Below are 22,751 nucleotides of genomic sequence, written 5' to 3'. Positions count from 1 at the left end.
AAATGTTTTCAAGTTTATCTCCTTATAAGCTTCCTTGGAAATGTGAAATTCCTTTCTTGAGCCGACATCGTTTTTCTCATGGGATTTACACTTTGTAATTCTGTTCTGGTATTCCAGTAAGCTTTCTAACAGAAGATTCTTTTGTTCGAAGGGAATGTCAGCCTTTGTATGCTACACAGCTCCTTAGTTAATGAAATCACAACTTTGCCTAAAGAAAATAGTCTAATTTCGGATAACAATTTGCAATCTGACATCATTTACATGACAGTTTTGATCATGTGTTGTGTTAAAACAGATAGGACCTTGGAGCTAGTGCTTGAGATAAATCAGTGTGTTGTTTTGACTGGAGGCTCAAGTTACCGCTTGGCTTTGAATGTGCCTTTATGTGCAGCTCAGATTAAAGTTCATGTATGTGAGTAACACATGACGATTACAGACTTGCTTTAAGTAATGCCATTGTTTTTTACACAAATTCACCATTGTTAACCTTAAAGTACTAGTAATTAATATTACTCGTTATGCCATTAGCTTAGTTTTCTTATAGTAACTAACAGTAGGAAACAGTGTGTAAGTGTTGTGGACTACACCACTTTTATTTTTAAACTCGGAATCTCACAAAATGAATAACTCGTTTTAAGATTTTGTAAACACTTCAAACAGCTGACAATGGGCGGAGTCTCTGGGGCAAATAGCGGCAGGGGGCGTGGCCTCACAGACGGCACTCCAAAGTTTGCTGTGCGTTTGATTGACGGATCAGAGGGATTGTAAATCAGAAAAGGATCCGGCGGAGAATCAGCAACAATGTCAAGTCCAAAAAAGATTTGCATCGTCGGCTCCGGGAACTGGTAAAAAAATATTTGCATGTATTTTTAGAAAAGTCCGTTTTGCCTGTAGCTGTCAAGGTTGCAAATCTTTTCTTGAGCATTAGTCTAAACAAGTCCTTGAAAGTGTTAAGCTGTTAACAAGTTTTGTGCATTAGTTTTTTTGTACACACTATGACACTTTTTGTTAGAAGTCTTGCTCAACATGTGTTTATGTGCTGTCACCTTTGGGCCAAACTTAAATACTATTTATGAACCTTTAAAGGAGTCATTCGTTACATTGCAAAACAACTGGTACATGTTCTAGTCAGACACCCTGGTTAGTTTTAGTATATGGCATAGATCTATGGAAGAAAATCAGCTAACCTGAACTGTCCACATCTGTTATTATTTAACATATGTGGAGCAAATACAATGCAAAATACATTGCGTTTGTGTTGTATGCATATTATACACTCAGGGGCGGTTTCCCGGACAGGGCTTAAACCTAGTCCCAGACTAACTTAAATGTTAGAGGTGTCTTAATCGAAAACAACTTGCACTGACATATCTTAAAATATATCACTGTGATTGTTTTGTCTGAAGATGCCCACCAGTAATGTTTTTTGTAAAGTATGTTTTTAAAAACGACTTAAATATCCTAATTTAACCAAGGCCTAGTCCTGTTTTAAGGTAATCCCTGTCCGGGAAACCGCCCCTCAGAGTTTATATTTAGGTATATGCAGTCTGGTTAATATCAGTTTACTGGTTAACTCCTGTTAATGACTTTTTGCATGAACGGAGAACATTGCTGGTTGATATCTGGGTAAAATGTGACCTAAAATAAACTTTCTCTGTCTATCAAAAAGGCGTTTGTTAAGATCGTATAGTACCAGTTGTTATAAAAACATAGTTGTTTATATAACAGCAATGCAAGTGTACATGTTTGTAGTTTATATACTATATATGTGCAGATATTCAGAATCACCAAACAGAGCCCGCACAAGAGTGTGTTTTCAGTTTAATCTTAAAGGCGGGGTGTCCGATTTCTCTGAGCCGTTGTTGATGTTCAAATCACCAAAACAGACACACCCCTAACCCATCTTTCGCTGTCGTCAGCGCTCGGCTCGACTAATGTCCGTCCTGTGCACTGTACACCTTTGTACTAAACAAGCGTAATTCGGAAATCGGACACCCCGCCTTTAATACACGTGACAAGCTCAAAATAACCATTTTCACAAGAAATCCTGCAATATTGATGTGTTGTCAGAATATTGCAATGTTATGTGCCCAGGGGCTCTGCTATTGCCAAGATAGTCGGCGTGAACGCGAGGAATAACTCAAAGTTTGACTCCACGGTTAACATGTGGGTGTTCGAGGAGATGGTGAATGGACGCAAACTCACAGAGATCATCAACACGGACCACGAGAACGCCAAGTACTTGCCCGGACACAAGATTCCAGAGAATGTTGTAAGATGCTTTGCATTCGAACAAAATGAATATTGTTACACACAGTATTAGTGGGAGATGTACTGTACAATGCAAAGACAGGTCGTTCATGTCTTGTCTGAACACTTGTTTTGAGAGTTTCACTGCAGGGGAAGTTATAATGCCGAGTGCTGAGACACTACATTCTTATCCTCAGAGAGACTTTTGAAAGAAGACAGTCCATTTGTATTCAAGCGCCCAGTTAAAAGCCGTAGACTGTGGTTTCTTCAGCTTTATGACTCGCAGTCAGACCAAATGGTTGAGAGACAGCCAAATGGTCAAGTGTCACATCTGACAGCTGGAGATCCATCAAGACGTCAAACAGAGACAACATCAAATGCATTGACATTCATGTATTATTAAAATGCCTCCCAAGGAACTTTTTTTACTCAAAAGTGCTTCCATTACTTTTTCATAACTTTTTGATTTGATGTTGAGTTCTCGGTTGTTTTAAGTATCAACGTAGTCTGAGATGTTTCTTTTAAAATGAGCTTTTAACAGAAGTTAAAACAGATACAAATCGTAATGAAACACTTGAAAAGTATGGAGGTGAATGCATGAAGATTGTAGAGGTAAAAAATCGGGTAAATTTGATGAGAAATGTTTTGAGTTCATAATATGGAGATCTTCAGTAACACTCTTAAAAATAAAGGTGCTAAAAGGTTCTTCACAGCGATGCCATGGAAGAACCATTTTTGGTTCCACAAAGAACCATTCAGCCAAAGGTTCTTTGAAGTACCATCTCTTTCTTACTTTTTTATCATCCGAAGAACCTTTTTTCGCCACAAAGAAACCAGAAAGGTTCTTCAGATGTTAAAGGTTCTCATAGAAAGAACCTTTCGAAGCACATTTTTTTTAAGAGTGAATGAATGTTGACTTTTGGTTGCAGACTTGACAAATCTGAGCTCAGTTTGAGACATTTTGTTGACACCTCATCTGAAACTTTGACGACAGAGACATTTGTGAGATTTCCAGGTGTGCACTCCTTTGAATCGCATTGATGTCTAGGAGGAATAATCGAGACATCACCTTCGAGTTGTTCCAAATGTTTATAAATGTCTTTGTTCTGATGAACGCAGAGAAAGATATTTGGAAGAATGCTTATAACCAAACAGATCTCAACACCCATTGACTCCCATAGTAGGAAAAAAACAATGATAGTCAATAGTGCCCCAGAACTGTTTGCTGTCCTACATTCTTCAAAATGTCTTCTTTGTGTTCAATAGAACCAAAAAATGATAAAGTATTTATTCCTACTATGGGAGTCAATGGGTGTTGAGATCTGTTTGGTTATAAGCATTCTTCCAAATGTCTTTCTCTGTGTGCATCAGAACAAAGACATTTAGACACATTTGGAACAACTCGAAGGTGAGTAAACGGTGACAGAATTTTCATTTTTGAGTGAACTGTCCCTTTAAGTAGATCTCATCTGGGATTTTTCTCTCTTATGGGCACTGTATGTATATGAATTCTCAGTAATGATCGCAGCCTCTCGTTTGTTTTTTCTTGGCTGTCCAAACAGATTCTGACCCTGCATTATTGCCGTCTCTCATTTTCCCTTCGGCTTTCTCTCTCGCTCACAGGTGGCAGTGGCAGATCTGGTCGAGGCTGCCAAGACCGCTGACATTCTGCTCTTTGTAATTCCACATCAGTTCATCGGCCGTGTTTGTGACACCATGAAGGGCAAAATCAAACAGAATGCGCTTGGAATGTCGCTTATCAAGGTGCCGAATTCATTCCGTGTGTGAAAGTCATTTGTTCGTGTTTATTTCTCGCTTGCTCAGCAGGAGAGTTGTTGTCTAAGATCACAAGACTGTCATAGAAAAAGCCATGACTCGGCATGCGTGTGTGTTTAGGGGGTAGATGAAGGACCAGATGGACTGAAGCTCATTTCCGAGGTCATTCACGAGAAGCTCAGCATCAGAATGAGCGTGCTGATGGGGGCAAACATCGCCAACGAGGTGGCCGATGAGAAATTCTGCGAGACCACTATTGGTGAGCCCCAAAAACGTAATGATGATTCTGCTGGTGGTTTCACTTGAGGTAGTTCATCACTTTTTTGTGCATGTTTGTTTGCAAGGCTGCAGGGATCAAGCTCAGGGGGCGGAGCTTAAAGAACTCATGCAGACGGATCACTTCCGGGTCACAGTCGTACGGGAAGCAGATGTGGTGGAGATCTGTGGTGCCCTGAAGGTTCGCTTATTAACACTTCTCTGTTTCACATCTCAAACTGCACACATGGCGTTTGAAGAAGAGGATCGAGGACAAATACGAACGACAAATCGCAAATGAGATCTCTTCAATATCTCAATTATTTCTCCACAGACATCAATAAGATTAAATGGAGACCAAACAGAAATTCTCCTAAGACAAACACCCAGAAATCTCACACATGTCTTTATTAGAGTTTAGAAGAGACAACAATGTCACAAACTGCGCTCAGATTTATTGAAGATCTCAACATGTGACCTGTTTTGTTTGTTTTCACAGAATATAGTGGCAATGGGGGCTGGTTTCTGTGATGGGTTGGGCTTTGGTGACAACACAAAAGCAGCCGTGATCAGACTGGGTTTGATGGAGATGATAAGCTTTGCTCGGATATTCTGCACCGCCGGGACCGTCTCACCTGCGACGTTCCTGGAGAGCTGCGGTGTTGCTGATCTCATCACGACGTGCTACGGAGGACGCAATCGCAAGGTCGGAGAGGCCTTCGCCAAGACCGGCAAAGTGAGACATCTTGCAAAAACAAACGTATTCAAGTGTGTTATCAGTATATGTCACGGTCCTGCCTTCTTGTTTCTGAACTTCTAGTCGTGTGGCAGGATCGGGACAGAGCCCTTAGGTTTTATGCGAGAAAGCCATGAGTTGTTTACGTTTCTTACATCTCATGTGCTTTCTCATGTCTTGTCATTGGCCCCGCCCCTCTCGTTTCATGTATTGCTTCCCTGCCGTGTCTAATGTTTCCCACCTGCCCTCGTCAATTATCCTTCGTTTGTCTTTCCTATTTAATGCCTTCATGTTTCATTGTCTTGTTGCTCGTCCGTTGTACCTCATACCTTGTGCTGTGAGTTTGCATGCCCTCGTCGTGTTTCCTGTGCCTACCAAGGAGATTACCTTTGTGCTTACCTGTCTGTATAGTCCTCGTGTTATGTTCGTGTTCCTTTTGCCTTGTCTCATAATTTAAATTACCTTGTCTCGTTTTCGACGTTGTGTCGAGTCTTTTGTATTATTATTTATTCTTCCCCCTCGAGGGAAGTGTTTTCTTTGAGTTCTGTAGGTTAATCGTGTCCCATTTTTTCCCCATTGTGGGTTGTTGTTTTTGTTGTCTTGTCTATTAAAGTATTTGTTAACCCCGTCATTGCCGCTGCCTGCATCTGGGTTCTTCTCTACCGCGTATCGTGACAGTATACTTCTTTTAAACTAATAAGAAAGTATACTTTCAGACTGCTTTGTGTACTTCTCAGAAATTAAATGTAAGTGTACTTATACTGACAGAAAAGTCTAAGTTTATATCTTTTACAGCGTTTACTCTTGAAATATTTTGATCAAGATATACTTCAAACAAGTTTACTTGCAGTAAAAAAACTATTAAACTAGTAGTTGCCTCAAGTATTGAACTAGTAAACTATCAGTATACTTTTAAGTTTACTTGTAGAGTAGTTGAAGTTCTGTATTTGTGTGTTCAAAGATGACATCTTTTACTCCTTAAAGTATGCTTTTATAAAATTGTGTTAATTTAGTTCCAAGAAGTATAGTACACTTACTGTATAAGTACACTACGAGTACATTATGATAAGTCGTAACTTACGTATGTCAGAGTATACTTTGAAAGACTTTTCTTAAGAATACTTAATAACATGAACCTGAAGTACACATGTTTTTTTGTAAGGGAAGGAATATTTTACCTAAAAATAAAAAAATGTCAATTTACTCATCCTCCTACTTTTGAACAACCGAAACTACACTGAACAAATCTCTCAGCATCAATTGTAATTTAATTCTGTTTCAGTCTCTCGAGGAGCTTGAAAAGGAAATGTTGAACGGTCAGAAACTTCAGGGTCCCGCCACGGCCGCCGAAATCCACACCATACTTAAAAACAAAGGCCTGCTAGACAAGTGAGACACAAACGCTAAATGTAAATGCGAAGCGCACTGACACAACATCTAAACGCTCTGCTTTGTTCCTGCAGGTTTCCTTTGTTTAATGGAGTGTATGAGATCTGTTATGAAGGCCGGCCCGTCACTGAGTTCATCCGCTGCTTGCAGAACCATCCGGAACATCAGTGACAGAAGGACAGTTTTGCGGTGTTGAGCATGTGTGCGAGTGTTTTGCATTTTGTATGTGTGTGCACTGGTGCTCACTATATGTTTGGCATGCTGGTTTCCAGTATGGGATGTCATACCGCCTAGATGCTTAGTCAACCAGTTTCACCAGTGAAAAATGCTGTTGAATTTGTAAACTGGCAGACGGGCATTATAAATCTGTTCATTGTAATTGTGCTATCATTCCCTTTCATCTCAATGAATAAAGGTGGTCTTTCAAGCAGTGTGTGTGCGTGTGAGAGAGAGAGAGAGAGAGAGAGAGAGAGAGAGAGAGGTCCACTGTCAGGTTTTGTCACTGTTGACGTTTCGCTTTCAATGTAATATCTTGAGACTTGGACCTGCATTTATACACTTAAAGCCACGTCGTTCTGTGAAAAGCCCTCAAATGCCGAGCTGATCGTTCTTCTCTAAGTGCCTTGAACAACTAAAGCTGTTATCATCTATTCTGAAAAGGAAACTTTTCTCAGAATTATGGCGAATGTCCTCAGTCCGTAATGCAAAATAAATCATTGCATTTGTGAGCTGCTCTTTATTGACTTCAGACAATCATTTGAGGACAATATATTGTTCGGGTTTCATTTTAAGTAACATGCATAGCATGCATGTGACACACAGACAACAGGCCATTTGGAAAATCATTTAACATTGTTTATTTTTACATTAAATGTAAAATGAGAGTGTTGAACAATAATTTGAAACGTAAAAAATGATGTGAAATACTGTATTTGAGTTTATACAATGTCTTAAAGGGATATTTCACCCAAAAATGAAAAGTCTGTCATCTCATTTCCTTCGAGTTGTTCCAAATGTGTATAAATTGCTTTGTTCTGTTGAACACAGAGAAGGATATTTGGAATAATGCTTATAACCAAACAGATCTCGACCCCCATTGACTCCCATAGTAGGAAAAAATGCAATGGTAGTCAAAAGTGCTGTTACATTCTTCAAAACGTCTTCACATGATAAAGTAATTTTTCCTACTATGCTAGTCAATGGGTGTTGAGATCTGTTTGGTTATAAGCATTCTTTCAAATATCTTTCTCTCCGTTCATCAGAACAAAGAAATGTATACACATTTGGAACAACTCAAAGGTGAGTAAATGATGACAGAATTTTCATTTTTGGGTGAAGTATCAAGTTTACACATCTGCTTCCCAAAGCATCGCCGGGATGAATCTCTCATAGATGTTCCAGCCATGCAGAAGTGTCCATCTGTTCCAGCCAAATATGCTTTTCTCTAGTAAACTATTTTTGGGCAGCTCTCCATCAACTCAAAATAATCTTCACTGAAGTCATTATACTGCAGACTAGAAACACAAAATAACTTTTATCACATCATGTTGAAGTGTGACTAGAGTGTATGTACATGTACAGTATTGAATGAATTTACTTCAGCTCGCTCATGATTGGACAGTCTTGCATTAATTTAATCAATCGTGGAATAGAAGCGTCTGTCTGACTGTTGTTCTTTAGGATGAGGGATGATAAAGTACAGCTGGCAGTGACAGATTCACATAACTCATCAACACAAGCATCTGTCAGCGACATGTAGACTGCAGAGACAGAACACAAACACAGTCACATCATCAGGTGCAGATGAATGTGTTTCTATAATCCTGCCAGATGCTGTTGGGAGTACATGAGATCTTTAAAACAGCACTTCTGTGTCAATACAGAAACACAAGAAATCTATCATGCTAATTCCCTAAACGTTTCATTTTCCGTTGGTTATTTATTGGTTGTTATTTTTTTGCAACCAGAAAATAACCATAAAACAGCGTTCCTTGATGGTTATTTTTTGGTAATTTTTTTGCAACCATAAAATAACCAGAAAGTAACATTCCCTGATGGTTATTTATTGGTATTTTTTTGCAACCAGAAAATAACGTTCTCTGATGGTTATTTATTGGGGGTTTTTGCAACCAGAAAATAACCAGAAAACAATGTTCCTGATGGTTCTTTTTTTGGTTCTTTTTGCAACCAGAAAATAACCAGAAACTAACGTTCCCTGATGGTTCTTTTTTGGTTATTTTTTAATGGTAAAAATAGTAAAAACTGGTACACGTCAGTGACATGTGCAATACAGAAATTATAAGATCACATTAACACATGTTATACTGACCAAATGAAATTAATAAATGTGCACTTTAATGGCTGAAAATAATAAACTAGTTAAGCTTAATGAAAATACAATCATATAGCCTACAGTATATCCATGTGTATTTCTTTGGTGCGGTTGTGTTACTGACACGTGTGTGCGCTCGAGCACGTGCATTCTCCGCTCTGCCGCGCACTCCCGTCATTTAAAAATTAACGGTCATTTTGTTTTACCTCACCCACTAACACATTAGTTTAGCAGTTTATTTATTTAAAAACATACAGATTTGAGAGTAAACTTATATTTTCGATTGACTTGACACATCTAAATCAACAGACCATGATGTAAGGACTGAAACTCAGGGCTTTTGATTGTTATATCTAAAGACGGAGCCGCGCTAATACTGTGGTGAGACAAGAATATTGTTAGCCTGAAGATAATTAAATGTTTATTCTTCTATATTGTGTTGATTGAAGTCATTGGTTATTTTATTTCAATATGTCTGATGTTGAGGTAGGCCTACACGCAGTGTGGTTTTATTAGAAATGATATACTGTGCGGTTTAAATCGAAAATTAGGCTACTTCAGTAATGAAAAAGGAATTATTAGGCTAAAATAATAATCTAATGCATTGATTTCATCCTCCATATTGTGTGGGATGATGTATTTTGCTTATTTTAATTAGATTAGACAAGCGACGGTTAAAAACACTGCATGGATGTATTCATTACTGACGTGTACGTTACGTTAGTGAGGCCAAACCGACCCGAGAAAAATATTTTAGGCTAACGTTCTGGGAACGTTCCCCTAACGTTAGTTTGTGGTTCCCAGGAAGTTTTTTTAATGTTTGTTTTTGTTATCTTCACGGAAATAAAACGTTAGTTTCCTGGTTTCTATAACGTTAGGGGAACATTCCCCTAACGTTAGTTTTTGGTTCCCAGAACGTCCTGAGAACCAAAAACTAACGTTAGGGTAACGTTCTGGTAACCAAAAATTGTTAGCTGGGTTCACACACTGGATAAACGTTTTTGCTCACCTTTAGTGATCTCAGATGTTTGTTGCATGGCTGAAGATGTCCACTAAATCTGAAAATCCTTGTTTTGCAGGTATTTGCAGATGTCTGTAACTCCTGCACGCTGGTGTTCAGCTTCAGTCAGGAAGTGGGTGCGTTTGTGTGTCAGATGAATCACACTTCCCAGTAACCTCAATAAACTTATCCAGATCCAGATTCATTCCTAAAAAGAGTCTTAAAACATTCGTTCTTTACATATTCAAATAGCTGCTTTTGTTAAATCAACCCTAATGTTTTAGTCATCTTAGAAAAACATAAACTAATCTTTCGCAGATAAACGTAATTGAAACACACATATATTATGCGTAACCTTTATAGAAACTCATGAAAAACTGTATATAAATTCTAGTAATGTCAAGTTAGCAGTTTGATTCAAATGCCATGCATTTACACCAAAGGTAAACAGTCAAACACAAGGAAGTAACTCAACAGCGCCCTCTAGTAACAGATTGACGTCATACCTTTTATTTATTGCATTCGCAGTGGGTGTGTTACACAGTCTGACAATTGACATTAAAACGATGCCAATGATTTAATTGGTGCCAGATAAATACATTATGTTTTTTTCTTTAGTTTTGTTTTCTGACAGTTGTCTCTGTGCAATTCTGTCCAAAGGTCTCGAGTGGGTTTTATTCCCATTAGTTATTTCCTGTGGAATCTTAACAAACCTGTTTATCTTCCCTCAGGACAGGATTACAAAAAACACTGTGTAACTATGTAGTGATTAAAGCTGCTAGGCTTCCAGCGACAGATCTTCTTGAGAACTGTAATTGTCATTCTTAGGAAAGGCCTGTGGTTAGAGTAAATAACAGTGTAGTAGTAAAATACCAGCAAGCAAACAAACATGTTTATTTATGGGTGTAGGAAAGTGAGGTTTTTTTTACATTTTTATGCATTTTTATATATTATGCAAATATCTTCTCTTTTTCTTCTTCTCTGTTATTTAATCAGCACTGCTGTCTTCTCACAGCAATGACTAAAGATGCAAAAAGTTTGTATTATGAAGAATCTTGCCAGAATCTTGCTATTGCTGAGCGTTTATGGACTGGAAGTATGTTTATACTGGATTCCAACCTGATGAAAGAGAGGACAATTGTTACCTGTACACTTTATACAATCTTTACTCAGTCATAATAAGCCTTTTTGCTTATACTAACGTTATTTCATAAATTATATAGTAATATACAAACAAGCCAATAAATATTATAACAACACAAAATGAAATAATATACTGTCATATAATTCAAATGATTGATACTAAACAAGATTAAATAAATACAATGCTTTATTTGAACCTGTTCTCTTCTCCCTCCAGTAGTTTCTTGTAGGTGGCGATCTCTATATCCAGAGCCACTTTGACATTCATCAGATCCTGGTAGCTGCGAATCTGTTTGGCCATATCGTGTTTGGCTTTCTGCAGCGCATCCTGCAGGTTTTTGTTTCGCTGTTTAGCATCAAGCACTGCCTCCTCAACGCTGCGCTCCACCTCTTTGATGTGCCCCTCAACGCTGCCACGCTACAACGATGTCACAGAATGACAACCGGTATAAAGTTTAATTTACCTAACACTATTATTATAAAAATCACAAAAATCACTCTGGCCTCCACAGAAGCAGCTAGTGATTATAAGTGCGTACACTGAGGATGCTGTGTTGCCATGGTAATGGTACCTGTGATGTAACCGAGTTTATCTCACTTTGCAGTCGCGTGACCTGTCTTCTCAAGTCAGCGATTGTGCTTTTATTGTTTCTCAGTTCACTGTTGTTCTGGTCGGCTTGTGAGGAGATGAGTTCAAACTGTGTAAGCGAAACAGATAGATAGCATGTTAAGCTTAAGAAGTATTGTACCTGCTTCTCACATGTTTCTCATGAGAAAAACATCCTAGTCTTGTTGTAGAAGAAATTTCAACAAATTGTGCTCAAGATTAAACCATATAAAAAAGCCTTCTTCACCTTGTTCTTATACCAGTTCTCAGCTTCTTGACGGCTGCGCGCTGATATTTCTTCATACTGGCTCCTCACATCAGCAATGATCTTCTCCATGTTGAGCTGTCTGCGGTTGTCCATCTGCACCACGACAGACGTGTCCTGTATCTCATCCTGAAGTTCACGTAGCTCCTACAGAGAGAGAGATTTAAGAAGACCTTCTGACAATGTTTGACAGATGTGTATGTGTCTCAGTGTACCTCCTCATTGAAGCTCTTTAGAAAGTTCAGTTCCTCCAGGATTCCCGCAATTTTATCTTCCAGGGCAACTTTATACAAGTAAGTTGAGTCAACCTCCTGCAGTGAAAAGCACATGTTCACTTTTTGAAAATGACATGACACTAAAAATGACAGCATCAGGTAGATCTGATGTGGTTTAAGTAATCATGATATCATTATGACGCTATTTTACTTTCTGTTTTACCTTCTTCAGAAGAACAAACTCGCTTTCGGCTCTGTTCCGATTGTTGATCTCATCTTCATACCTGTATAAATGTTACACATCCGTTTTACAACAATTTACCACGGTAACTAGTTTCTGTTAAAATACGTTAAGGGGTAGTTCGCTCAAAATTGATTCCAAACCCGTATGACACAGAAGTTATGCTGAAGAACGTTGCTAAACAAACAACAATGGACCTCATTGCCCTCCATTGTATTTATCAAAATATCATATAGGTCTAGAATGGCACAAAGGTGAGTAAAGGAAGAAAGAATTTTCATTTCCGATTGATCAGGCTCTTCCCAAACTTGCGTTTGTATAATACAAATTTCACAGCTTTGTGGTTTGAAAACCCTTGGCTGCTCTGCTTTAAGACTAAAGCATCTGATGAATGACCTTTTCTTTTGTTCCACCACCTGCACGTGAACATTCTTGAGGTCTACATCCAGGTGTTCTTTGTCTTTGTTCACGCGGTCCAGCTGTGCCCTTAAGGTACTGATGTAAGACTTCAGCATGTGCTCCAGTTTAGAATCAGGCTTAGACCTGCTCTGCAGCAGCTGCCATTTAGTCTCCAGCATCTTGTTCTCTTGCTCCAGTTTACACACCTGTGCATTGAGAATGAAGACAGTTACACACTTGAAATGCTTTTATTGAATTCCTTTTAAAAGAATGTGACAAAAAAAATGTTAGAGTACATAAAAGCCATAAAATAAACATGGATACACTCATGCTAAAAATAAAGGTTCCTGAAAGGGTTATTTGCAGTGATGACGTAGAAGAAGAACCATTTATGGTTCTCCAAAATACCTTTTACGTTAAAGAATCTTTAAGCTTTTTATTATCTTTTTTTAAAAACCTTTGTTCACTATAAAGAACCGTTTGTGCAACAGAAAGTCTTCTTGGAGTGTTATTTTTATCTATTTTTTTGCCGTGGCATCATTTTAGAACATAAATTTCAGCATTTTGGCAAAAAATGCACCATTTGAGACGTTGTTTACATGCTCTCTGAAACTTTAGATGATAGGAAAAACAACTGAGATTGTAAAGAGATTTCTTTCGCCCTTTTTCTTTCCAGGGAGTTGAAACAATCCTGTTTGTTGTTGATCTTGTTTCTCTGGTATTAACTGAAACTGATGGAGTGTGCATGAATGACAAGATGAAAAAGCCTGTTAAACTTATTGACTGAATTTATAATTCAGTACTTTTTTGCAAGTCTAAAAAAATACAATTAAAACTAAATGTTCTTCAACATACTCAGTAATATTTTGTGACAAAAGTAGGCAGAGATTTCTCACCCTGTCGATAAAAGAGGCAAATTGGTTGTTGAGAGATTTGATCTGTTCTTTCTCCTGGATTCTCACAGACTGTAGTGTTGGGTCCAGCTGAAAATCCACCGGGGTTAGAAGACTCCTGTTAACGGACACAGCTTTGATGGGGACCCCGACCGCTGACATGTTAGCAAAGCCAAAATAAGAGTTACCCTGACGGGGTATCTGTGCTCCAAGATATGGAGATGAGCCCAATGACCAGCTGCTGGAGCCGGACCCGGATGACCTACGGACACTCATGACCAGAGAGAGAAAGACAGAGAGCTGTGATATGGAGAGATAAAGTGGTGTAGTTCCAGAGTTGGCTGGCTTTTTTCATCTTTTTTAGATGCAGGTGGCTTATGTGCAAGACAGGTGGGTGTGTCTTTGTGTATAAATGAGAATATACCAGCATTCTTCTCTTTGAAAAACCTGTTCATCACACCGCATGTCCAGAGCAAACATTCTCCACATTCATACACAATCAAGCACACAAGAATGACAAACAGATCAGCTGTCCAACATGATGAATACAAAAATATCTGCTTTCTCAGGGTGTTTTTGCTAAAATGGTCTACCAGCCTGACCAGGTCAAATGTGTTTTTTTAAAACACTGGAAACAGGTTGAACAGGTATTTATTTAACATTTATTTTTAACATAAAAAAATAAGTTTCAACTAAGTTTCATCCATTATATTCTATCAAGTATATAATATGTACCTACTTTTCCATATTTTAATAATTCTATTTTTATTATAAATATTTCTGGCGCAAAGCTGCTTTGCAACAATACAAAACCGAAAAGCGCTATAGAAGTATTTTTTTCCAACTGGTATATCTTGCAATATTTACAATATTAGACATTTATTAGCACTTTTTCATGTTTACGTGACGAAAAAGTGTGTATAGGAGTAGTATAACACTCGTCCGCAGGAGGGAGCATGCGGAAGAACCAAGACTATCGATATTGACAAATGCATGAGAAAAGTGCAACTCTCACTGCGACCGCTCTCGCGTAGGAGTTCCCGCCGTTATACCTGACGCATGCGCGGTAGCTGAAGCACCCAAGAAAATGTGTTTTTTAGCGAAGTTTGACATTAAGGAACAAAACGTATGCTACGTGTAATTTTAGCATAATATTTGGTCAAAAATATGTTGTATTGATGTGACCTTACCTCGCGATTTAAGAGATATCTGTATTCCCCCATTCAAGGTGATAGGACTTGGGTCTTATATGACTGCAATGGCTGCAAATATGGCCGCCGAGCGCGGAGACTTTCCTTAAAGGGGCTTTGACACAAATGTGCTTCCTGTTTACGTTTTGCAAGAACTTTCAGAACAAGACAGAGCAGACATCGGACCTTAGAAGAGGCTCGGAGTTTGTTTATACAGTACCTGCACTCGATCCTGTCAGGTAGACAGGCCGTTTCAATGCATTTCAGAGAACCTTTATCTCCGCGCAGATGGACGCCGTTGATCTGTTTTCAAGCTGCAGGAAGGGCGACATTGCCAGAGTGAGGTCAGATCATCATGGACTTGCTGTTGTTTTGAATTGGCCTCATGCATCAGTTGTGCCAACGATGTAGCCTCTAAATAACTTTATGTGCATATCAGAGCAAAAATGTACCTCGTCTTGTAGATTTGCATGTACATCCAAACGAACGTACATTTCCTATTTAGTATTAATACACTACATCCATAGTCTATGTATAGTCTGTAAATGTGCAAGGACAATGTACATGAGTTGCTCAGTTTATAGCTACTCTATATGCATATAGAAGCAAATGTTTACAGAAATGAACATCAAACCATATTTAGGGATTGTCTATGCAAATGTGTATGACCCATAAATTCTGTATAAATCATGAATATGCATGTCGAAGCAAATGTGCATGTTCACTGTAGTGACTGTCACGGTTATTTTTAAGCATGTGATCCATCTGATCTCTTTGCTTTATTTGTTATTATTGTCTCACCTTCTCCAGATACCTGGTTGAGCAGAGGGACGTGGAACTGAACATCAGAGATAAATGGGACAGTACACCTCTGTAAGTGTCTTGTATTGTCTTTGCTGTGCAATTAAGTTGGAGAGGAAGCCTGAGACGTTGATGGTTTTGGTGTTGATTCAGGTATTATGCATGTCTGTGTGGACATGAAGAACTGGTGCAGTACCTGCTCGCCAACGGTAAGCACAGTATTCATATCAATATACACTACCGTTCAACGGTTTAGGGTCACTTGCTCCTTCTTTATTTCTATTTTTATGCGAATAATAGTAAGGATAACACGAATGTAACTACAGGTATTGTGTTCTGATGAAAAATAATTCAACAAGAATAAATCTGTTGTGGCCTATGAAAAGAGATGGCTGATAATTGGTGCGTTTTGATTGTGTTTAATGCGTGTTGTTTCTGTGGCAGGGGCGAAATGTGAGGCGAACACGTTCGATGGCGAGCGTTGTCTTTACGGCGCGTTGAGCGACCCCATCCGCCGCCTGCTGAAGGAGTACAAGCGCATCACAGCCAAAGCCATGCAGAGAGATTACTACGACCAGTTCTTGCAGACGTAAGACCATCACACAACCACACACAGAACGCAAACTGCCGACACGCACTGATCGATCCCATACTCTTTCAGACTTCTGGAGCTGGGTAACTACAGCGACGTGACGTTTATGGTGCACGGTGAGATGTTTAAAGCCCACCGCTGTGTCCTGAGCGCACGGTCCGAATATTTTGGTCACATGCTGGAGACCAAATGGAAGGGGAAGAGCGCCATCGCCCTCAAACATCCACTGGTAGGCGCCAACATCACAGTCATTGTGAAAGCCAAATGAAATTCCAACAGGCATACTGTCTGGATCCATTAAAGCGGTTGAGTTCAAATCTACAGTTTTAACTGAATCTACACTTCCAGTATCGTTTTTTGTCTCACAGGTGAATCCTGCGGCATTCGCTGCGATCCTGCAGTATTTCTACACTGGTGAGCGTCACATCACATGAGTCTGTACATTCAGAGGTGTCTGTTAGTCAGTAGTTTTGTCTGTGCCGGTTTGTTCGCAGGTCGATTGGACATTGACGTGAATTATGTGGAGGACTGCAAGCGTCTGGCCAAACAGTGCAAGATCGGCGAACTCATTGAGGAGCTGGAGGTGAAATGCAAACAGGTTTATGAGTTTGGTGAGGAACTTGCTCAGACGTACAAACGGTTCACACACGCTACAGGGGTGTAGCAATGTACTTTGATACCAACATTTTGTTATGTTTTGTAGATTTTATTTTAAAATTCTGTTTGACTTTTTAGTGACGGGTTCAATTCTATAACAAAAACTGTAGGGCTGTCATGCGATGAATTGCGATTCGTGGCATCCAGAATAAAAGTTTGTGTTTACGTAATGCATGTCTGTGTACTGTGCATATTCACTTTGTATTCGTGTAATATGAAAATCAATACACAATTATTGGTGTATGTTTTTGTCTTTAAATGCAAAATGAATGCACACTACACAGAGATATTTTATGTAAGCGCAAACTTTTATTCTGGATGCGATTCATCGTTTGACAGCCCTAGAAAACGGTTATTGATCATTGATAATGTTTTGAAAATAAATCTGATGTTTGAATTTTGGTTTATTAAAACAATAGTGCTCAATATCCTAATACGTTTGTATCATGAACTAAGTAACTTGTTACATCCCTACCACAGAATAAACTCGTGGCACTCATCTGATTCTGTTTCTCATGTGTTGTGTTCTCAGTGTCCAGTAAGCCGGGCACGTGTGTGAAGGTGTTGACTCTAGACCCTCATGATTTTCAGCTGCAGGATGGAATGGCTCTTCTGGCTGACAGCGCTCTTCCAGCTGAACTCAGGGTGAGCGCTGTTATTTTCCTTTGCTTTTTAGGGTTCGACAGTTAGAGAGCTTCACACCGTGTCTACACCAAAAGACAACAGAACACATTATATTTTTACATTTTGTCCACACTGGATTGCGGCGTGGTGCGACACGACAATCCCATTAAAACAAGCCATGTGTGAAAAAGGTCAACCTTTTTCTGTGATGTATTGGAAGATTTACTGCTGATTTAAGTACATCAACAAACGAGGAAAGCTGTACAATCTCAGAGTTGCAGAACAAGATTCGGGCAGTGTCCCAACCAGCCCAGGAGAGTTTGAGTCCTGTTTGTTTTGTGACATGCTTTAGAATTGTTCATAAATGTTTTCATAGGTCGGATACGGTCAGCTTCCTTTCGATCTATCTGACAGTTTTCCGAGCTATCCTGACATCTGCTTCCGGGTGGACGGCTATGACTTTCTGTGTCATAAGGTGAGTGTTTGTTTACAATTTGTTAACGTTACAGTCGGGACAACGTTAGTGAAAGCCTGACAGCAAATATATCTGACGTCAATCCAATACGTCAGTGTTTGTAATAACATATAATCTAAATATATATAAGCCCATTCCAATCATTGCTTTTATTTGTAATTTAACCAAACGGGAAATGTTGTGCTGATCGAATATTTGTTTTCGTGTTTTTGTGTGTGTGTTGCCGCAGGCGTTTTTCTGCGGCCGTAGCGATTATTTCAAGGCGCTGCTGGAGGATCATTTTAGCGAAGGTGAAACTCTGCAGGCGCTTCCTGGTATTCCTGTGATCACCCTGCATGATGTGTCACATGATCTGTTTACCAGAATCCTTTACTACATCTACAGCGACAACACCCAGGTACGCGGAATTCTACGTGATCTCACAAACGGAGGATTATGAGGACCGAAATAAAGCCACTAATGATGGTTCCTGCACACTTATTTAAAGTTCTTTCACTGTGTTCAAGCTGTCGCATGAGAACGTCTATGAGGTTCTGTGTGTAGCTGATATGTACCTGTTGCCCGGTCTGAAGCGTCTGTGCGGCAGGACTCTAGCGGCGCTGCTCAATGAGGAGAACGTGCTGCACATGTGGAAGACGGCAAAACTCTTTCGGCTGTCACGTCTAGAAGACCAGTGCACAGAATATATGGCCAAGATCATCGAGCGGGTATATACAGAACATGCATTACAGAAACTATGTCTGTGTTTACTTGTATGATGATTCTGACCGAATCATGGAATCACACATGGGAGCATTTTTATTTTCTTTATAAACGTTTTCTAAATAAATCTATTTTTTAAGTACTCAACATATGATACCTGAAAATCATTTTCTTCTTAACATATAGTATGTATTTTCACATGTAGTATTGCTCAAGTACACATCGTGAAGGAATTGCATCAATACGGTTTTAGAGTTTTCCTGGTTTCTATTTTTTATGTGCAATTTATGAACCTGAATTTCTCTTACTATGTGTTGTAGCTGGTGGACAAATCCGAGTTTGCAGATATGATCAGAGAGGATGCTGGGAATGTGGCCGCCAGACAGGAAACAGATTCCATCCCTTTGGTGGACGAGATCCGTTTCCACATCGCCAGCAACGTTCAGACGTATAGCGCCATCGAGGAGGCCAACCAGAAATTCGACGCCCTTGAGCTCCTGCTGGCCAGCATCGGTCTGGAGTGCTGAGAAAGAATAAGAAATAGAGAGGAAGTGACACGGAGAGTTTACAAAATAAGAGCTTTACATGCACAGTAAACATGAATGTATTGCGAGCTAGCATCACGTTAGCAGTAACACAGCAACACGGTCGATTTGAACAGCAGATGCTTCTATAACAGATATTAAGAGTGCATGTTGCTGGTGTGAATTATAGGAACTATTAATAGCGTTTCAAAGTTTCTGTACTTTCCAGTGAATAAACTCGCTTGCAGAGAGATGAAATTGAATTTCAAAGGTTGATATTAGCATCCGTGTGATGGCGTGATTATGTTTGGGGACGTGCCGTTCTTTGTTCCGGATATATCGTGCAGAGGAATATTCAGAGAGGCTTGTTGTGTCGAGCACAAAGAATGAACGCATCATAGGTCGAGCTGTTACAGCATCAGATACGAGACACGGATTTATGGAAATGTAAACAGGATGAGCACGATTTCTTTAACAGGAATACGTTTTAAATGGTCTCTAGGAAAGCTTAAGGACTTCAAGTTTCTGAACTCGTGTTTTGTTGCGAGTTACCGAGGAGATGTTATTTACCAAATGAATTTCACTTGCATTCTCTCTGATGTTTTTGTGTAATAGATGACAGATTCTTTTCTCATCGATATACATATTTCTCCAGCATTGCGTTTCCAGCTTCGGACTTCTGTGCCCACTCTGAGCATGATTCTCCCTAAACCTCATTTTCCCTCATCTTGCTTTCGTTTAGCTCGTGCTTCTTTTTCTTACAATGATTTTATTTGATTTCACTGTCTTTTATTTGTTCGGTTTTAGGTCTTAAAGAGGCACGTCTACATGACGTGGTTTGAATGACAGCAACAGGTTGAGCTCATTTCATTAGCAGCACTTTTTGTAAGCACAGATTTATATTACTGAGCTGTGCTAAGATGAATTCCCACGAATGACACTTAATGTGTATGAATGTTGTTATTGTTTACTGTCAGATGGCATTTTTGCTTTCGTGTGAGTTAATGTGGGATGGGATGTAAATAGGTGAGCAGAAAATAAATATTTAATAATATAATTGTTGTGGAATTCTTTGAATATTAAGTTTTACACGGTTTCTCAAATTTGTTATTACTCCACGACTTTTCTGAATAATGAGACTTTCTTTTTATGAGCTGTTAGATGCATTGTTCATTTTGGCCTTTAGGGAGCGCTCTGTGTTCCTGTAGGATTGAAAAGCTCTCATATTCATCACAAAGTGAAGGACAAACCTTATTGTTATTCTGGCATTTTATAACTCAGCTTTTTATCAGACCTCACTTCATCTGTAAATGTTTGGTAACTCAACGTCCCTGGAGACGGTGCCTATCAGTAAATGCGTCCGTGGTTTTTATCAGGTCAGAGTGACTGACAGGCATGCATCAGTTCATCTCAATGTCTTATAACAATTTATGTGGTGTAGTTTATAAAGAGTTATTTATTTAACAGATTAGAGTTTGGTATTGGTGTTCAAACATTAGGTGCTTAAAACTAAAAAAAATCACCAAACATTACTAAAAGTCTTCCCCATGTATTATTTATAACCCTGCTAAAAAAACTATTATAATTCTAATATTTTGTATTATAAATACCATAATGAACCACGGTAACTATTAAATCCAGTAGAATTTTACTGTTTTTTTCCAGCAGGGTTTACCTAAAAATAGATAATTTCCCAGCATTAAATTCTAAAGTGTACACACATTCGCTGGAGTTTGTTAACTTGTCATGATGAAGAGGTGCTCACTCTGGGTTTGCCTGTTTCTCCAGGCAACAGGAGTGAGAATTACCATGACAACTAGCTCAAGGAGAGAGAGTGATGGAGCTTGTCACCAAAGCTGTGTGTTTGTATAACTGAGGTCCTTGAGTCATGCGACGCATGCTTTAACGTCCCAAAGACAGCGGTGGATGGATTTAATGTGAGGATGCTAACAAGGTCATAGTTGAGCAGTTATCTTACCAACGTACAGTACACCCACAAACCTCTCAGCATCAGCATCGCCCACCATCACACGATGTCATCTCCTGTGGAGAGTTTTTTTTTTTTGTTAAGAGAAATATCACATCGTTAGAATTCACTATTTTGAAGAGATTTAGAGAAGCTCGATGAGGATGAAAAAGCTTGTTAAATTCAACTTTTTTTAAATTCACATATATATAGCACCGCTATTAACCATTATTGTTGAGCATTGTTAAATGCGCTATTATTTATTCATGCTCCGTCTGATGCTGAATATTTTATATCACAATATATCTCGTCTGGTGTTTGTGAAAGGATCTCCCGGGGAAAGAGTTTGTGAGTTTACAGTCATTTGATTAGATTAATCTTTTTTGATCAATGATTCTTAGTTGGTTAATCCAGCCATCTCAAATTCGTTTTTTTATCAGCTGGACTTGGCTACTTGATTGTTTAATAACACCAGGCTGGTTACAGTATATTTAAAGAAAAAAACTAAATGATGATAAAATGGGGTCATCTTAAAAATGAGTTTTTTTTTGGTTTTTTAATAAGACAGTGATGACTATTACCAGGTTTTGTTGTAATAACAATGACTGAAATACATGTAATTTTACAGTTGCCATGGTAAATGTTCTCTAAAGGGTCTAAGGTTTGTTGGGAATAAGACCTGTTTTTCTGATCTTCTATACTTCATCTGGATGTGTTGGTGGATATGAAGAGTTTATGTGCACAAACAGATAACGGATAACATTTTTAAACATGTAGAAATGTTTTTATTGTGTTAGGTAGCTCTATTTGTTAGTTACTATTACTTAATCCAAGCAACCCAACTGCAGTTTGATTGATGTTACTTGGAATGCACAATAAAAAACATGATTTTAAAATGGAGTTTTTGCAAATTAACTCTTCAGTTCTCTCTGTAGTGCATAGACTAATTATTTTGTTGTCGTTGCCACAAACAAAGCAAAAAAAGTCTGGTAACTCTTTTACTTTTCCTGTAGTATCTCTTAACCAGAAGATGTCCAGTGTTTAGTATTAGTATCTAAAATCTTTCACAGCCCAGTAATGACGTTTTCATATTAAGCTTATCAAAAACTGCAGACAACAGTCACATGCAGCCAGGGCAAATATGAAAAATACCTTAATACCGACCAAATACAAAACAACCCATAAACCCTGAATTAATGTAGGCCATAAAACTAACATCAGTTTGCTAGTTCCAAAACTGCTCGATGTATCTTTTCAGTCTCTCTAAAAGTGCATTTACAAGAATGTATTTCCTGCAGAAATTTGATTCAAGTTGTCCTGTATGTTTTTAACATTTTAATTCAGCGCGTCACTTTATTGTTTGTGTGCATATGTGTGTGAACGAACTCTTTCAGTATTCCCAAGAGTCCAAAACACGATTTGTAAGAGTGTGAGAATAAAAGAGGCTTATCTATGACATCACATGACTCCACCATACCACCTTCACACATCTGCCAAATGAAGCGAAAACAACCATTTATTAACCTCACACACATAAATACACACAAGAGAACAGGGATCACACTGAACTTTAACGTTACACAACACACATGGCTCAGCGCTCCAGAGCTGAGCTGATTTACAGTTATTATTTTGGCAAGGATTGAAAACAACCCATTCCATTAGGCTAGCTCTTTAATCTCCTCCCGTGAGATTGCGTTGGTCGCTCCAGAGACCTGC

At 38.8% G+C, this 22,751-nt stretch overlaps 4 protein-coding genes across 8 annotated transcripts; 2 read left to right on the top strand and 2 right to left on the bottom strand.

The window, feature by feature from the left end:
- The first annotated feature begins 714 nt into the window (after positions 1 to 714).
- On the top strand, positions 715 to 7,101 carry gpd1a (glycerol-3-phosphate dehydrogenase 1a). The gene is made up of 8 exons (XM_057356105.1): positions 715 to 845; positions 2,095 to 2,272; positions 3,874 to 4,014; positions 4,147 to 4,285; positions 4,371 to 4,483; positions 4,781 to 5,017; positions 6,300 to 6,406; positions 6,481 to 7,101. Exons 1-8 carry the CDS (start codon positions 802 to 804, stop codon positions 6,575 to 6,577), a joined length of 1,056 nt encoding a protein of 351 aa, XP_057212088.1. The 5' UTR covers positions 715 to 801; the 3' UTR covers positions 6,578 to 7,101.
- A 567-nt stretch (positions 7,102 to 7,668) lies between these two features.
- Positions 7,669 to 10,181, bottom strand: si:ch73-233m11.2 (uncharacterized). The gene is made up of 3 exons (XM_057356106.1): positions 9,748 to 10,181; positions 8,004 to 8,166; positions 7,669 to 7,920 (listed from the first exon to the last, which is right to left on the bottom strand). The coding sequence occupies exons 1-3, from the start codon at positions 9,773 to 9,775 to the stop codon at positions 7,851 to 7,853; spliced, it is 261 nt and encodes an 86-aa protein (XP_057212089.1). The 5' UTR covers positions 9,776 to 10,181; the 3' UTR covers positions 7,669 to 7,850.
- A 34-nt stretch (positions 10,182 to 10,215) lies between these two features.
- Positions 10,216 to 17,231, bottom strand: si:dkey-222n6.2 (keratin, type II cytoskeletal 8). Of its 4 annotated transcripts, none has more exons than XM_057356100.1 (9): positions 17,217 to 17,231; positions 13,505 to 13,772; positions 12,606 to 12,814; positions 12,192 to 12,252; positions 11,969 to 12,064; positions 11,736 to 11,900; positions 11,454 to 11,579; positions 11,079 to 11,299; positions 10,216 to 10,857 (listed from the first exon to the last, which is right to left on the bottom strand). In XM_057356100.1, the coding sequence occupies exons 2-9, from the start codon at positions 13,661 to 13,663 to the stop codon at positions 10,782 to 10,784; spliced, it is 1,113 nt and encodes a 370-aa protein (XP_057212083.1). In that variant the 5' UTR covers positions 13,664 to 13,772; positions 17,217 to 17,231; the 3' UTR covers positions 10,216 to 10,781. The 4 variants fall into 4 exon arrangements, with proteins under 4 accessions (XP_057212083.1, XP_057212082.1, XP_057212081.1 ...); XM_057356099.1 differs by lacking the exon at positions 17,217 to 17,231 and adding an exon at positions 14,692 to 14,850; XM_057356101.1 differs by lacking the exon at positions 17,217 to 17,231 and having other exon boundaries at positions 10,217 to 10,857; positions 13,505 to 13,619; positions 13,690 to 13,804.
- abtb1 (ankyrin repeat and BTB (POZ) domain containing 1) lies at positions 14,919 to 20,624 on the top strand. Of its 2 annotated transcripts, none has more exons than XM_057356095.1 (12): positions 14,919 to 15,035; positions 15,502 to 15,564; positions 15,646 to 15,701; positions 15,937 to 16,081; positions 16,154 to 16,313; positions 16,453 to 16,498; positions 16,579 to 16,695; positions 17,274 to 17,386; positions 17,742 to 17,840; positions 18,070 to 18,237; positions 18,413 to 18,547; positions 18,863 to 20,624. In XM_057356095.1, exons 1-12 carry the CDS (start codon positions 14,980 to 14,982, stop codon positions 19,067 to 19,069), a joined length of 1,365 nt encoding a protein of 454 aa, XP_057212078.1. In that variant the 5' UTR covers positions 14,919 to 14,979; the 3' UTR covers positions 19,070 to 20,624. The 2 variants fall into 2 exon arrangements, with proteins under 2 accessions (XP_057212078.1, XP_057212077.1); XM_057356094.1 differs by having other exon boundaries at positions 18,347 to 18,547; positions 18,863 to 20,620.
- Positions 20,625 to 22,751: the final 2,127 nt, after the last annotated feature.

Source organism: Triplophysa rosa, linkage group LG17 (assembly GCF_024868665.1).
Source record: "Triplophysa rosa linkage group LG17, Trosa_1v2, whole genome shotgun sequence".
NCBI lineage: Eukaryota > Metazoa > Chordata > Actinopteri > Cypriniformes > Nemacheilidae > Triplophysa > Triplophysa rosa.
Note: the sequence above shows the minus strand (reverse complement) of the source record. Positions and strands in the feature narration are given on the sequence as shown.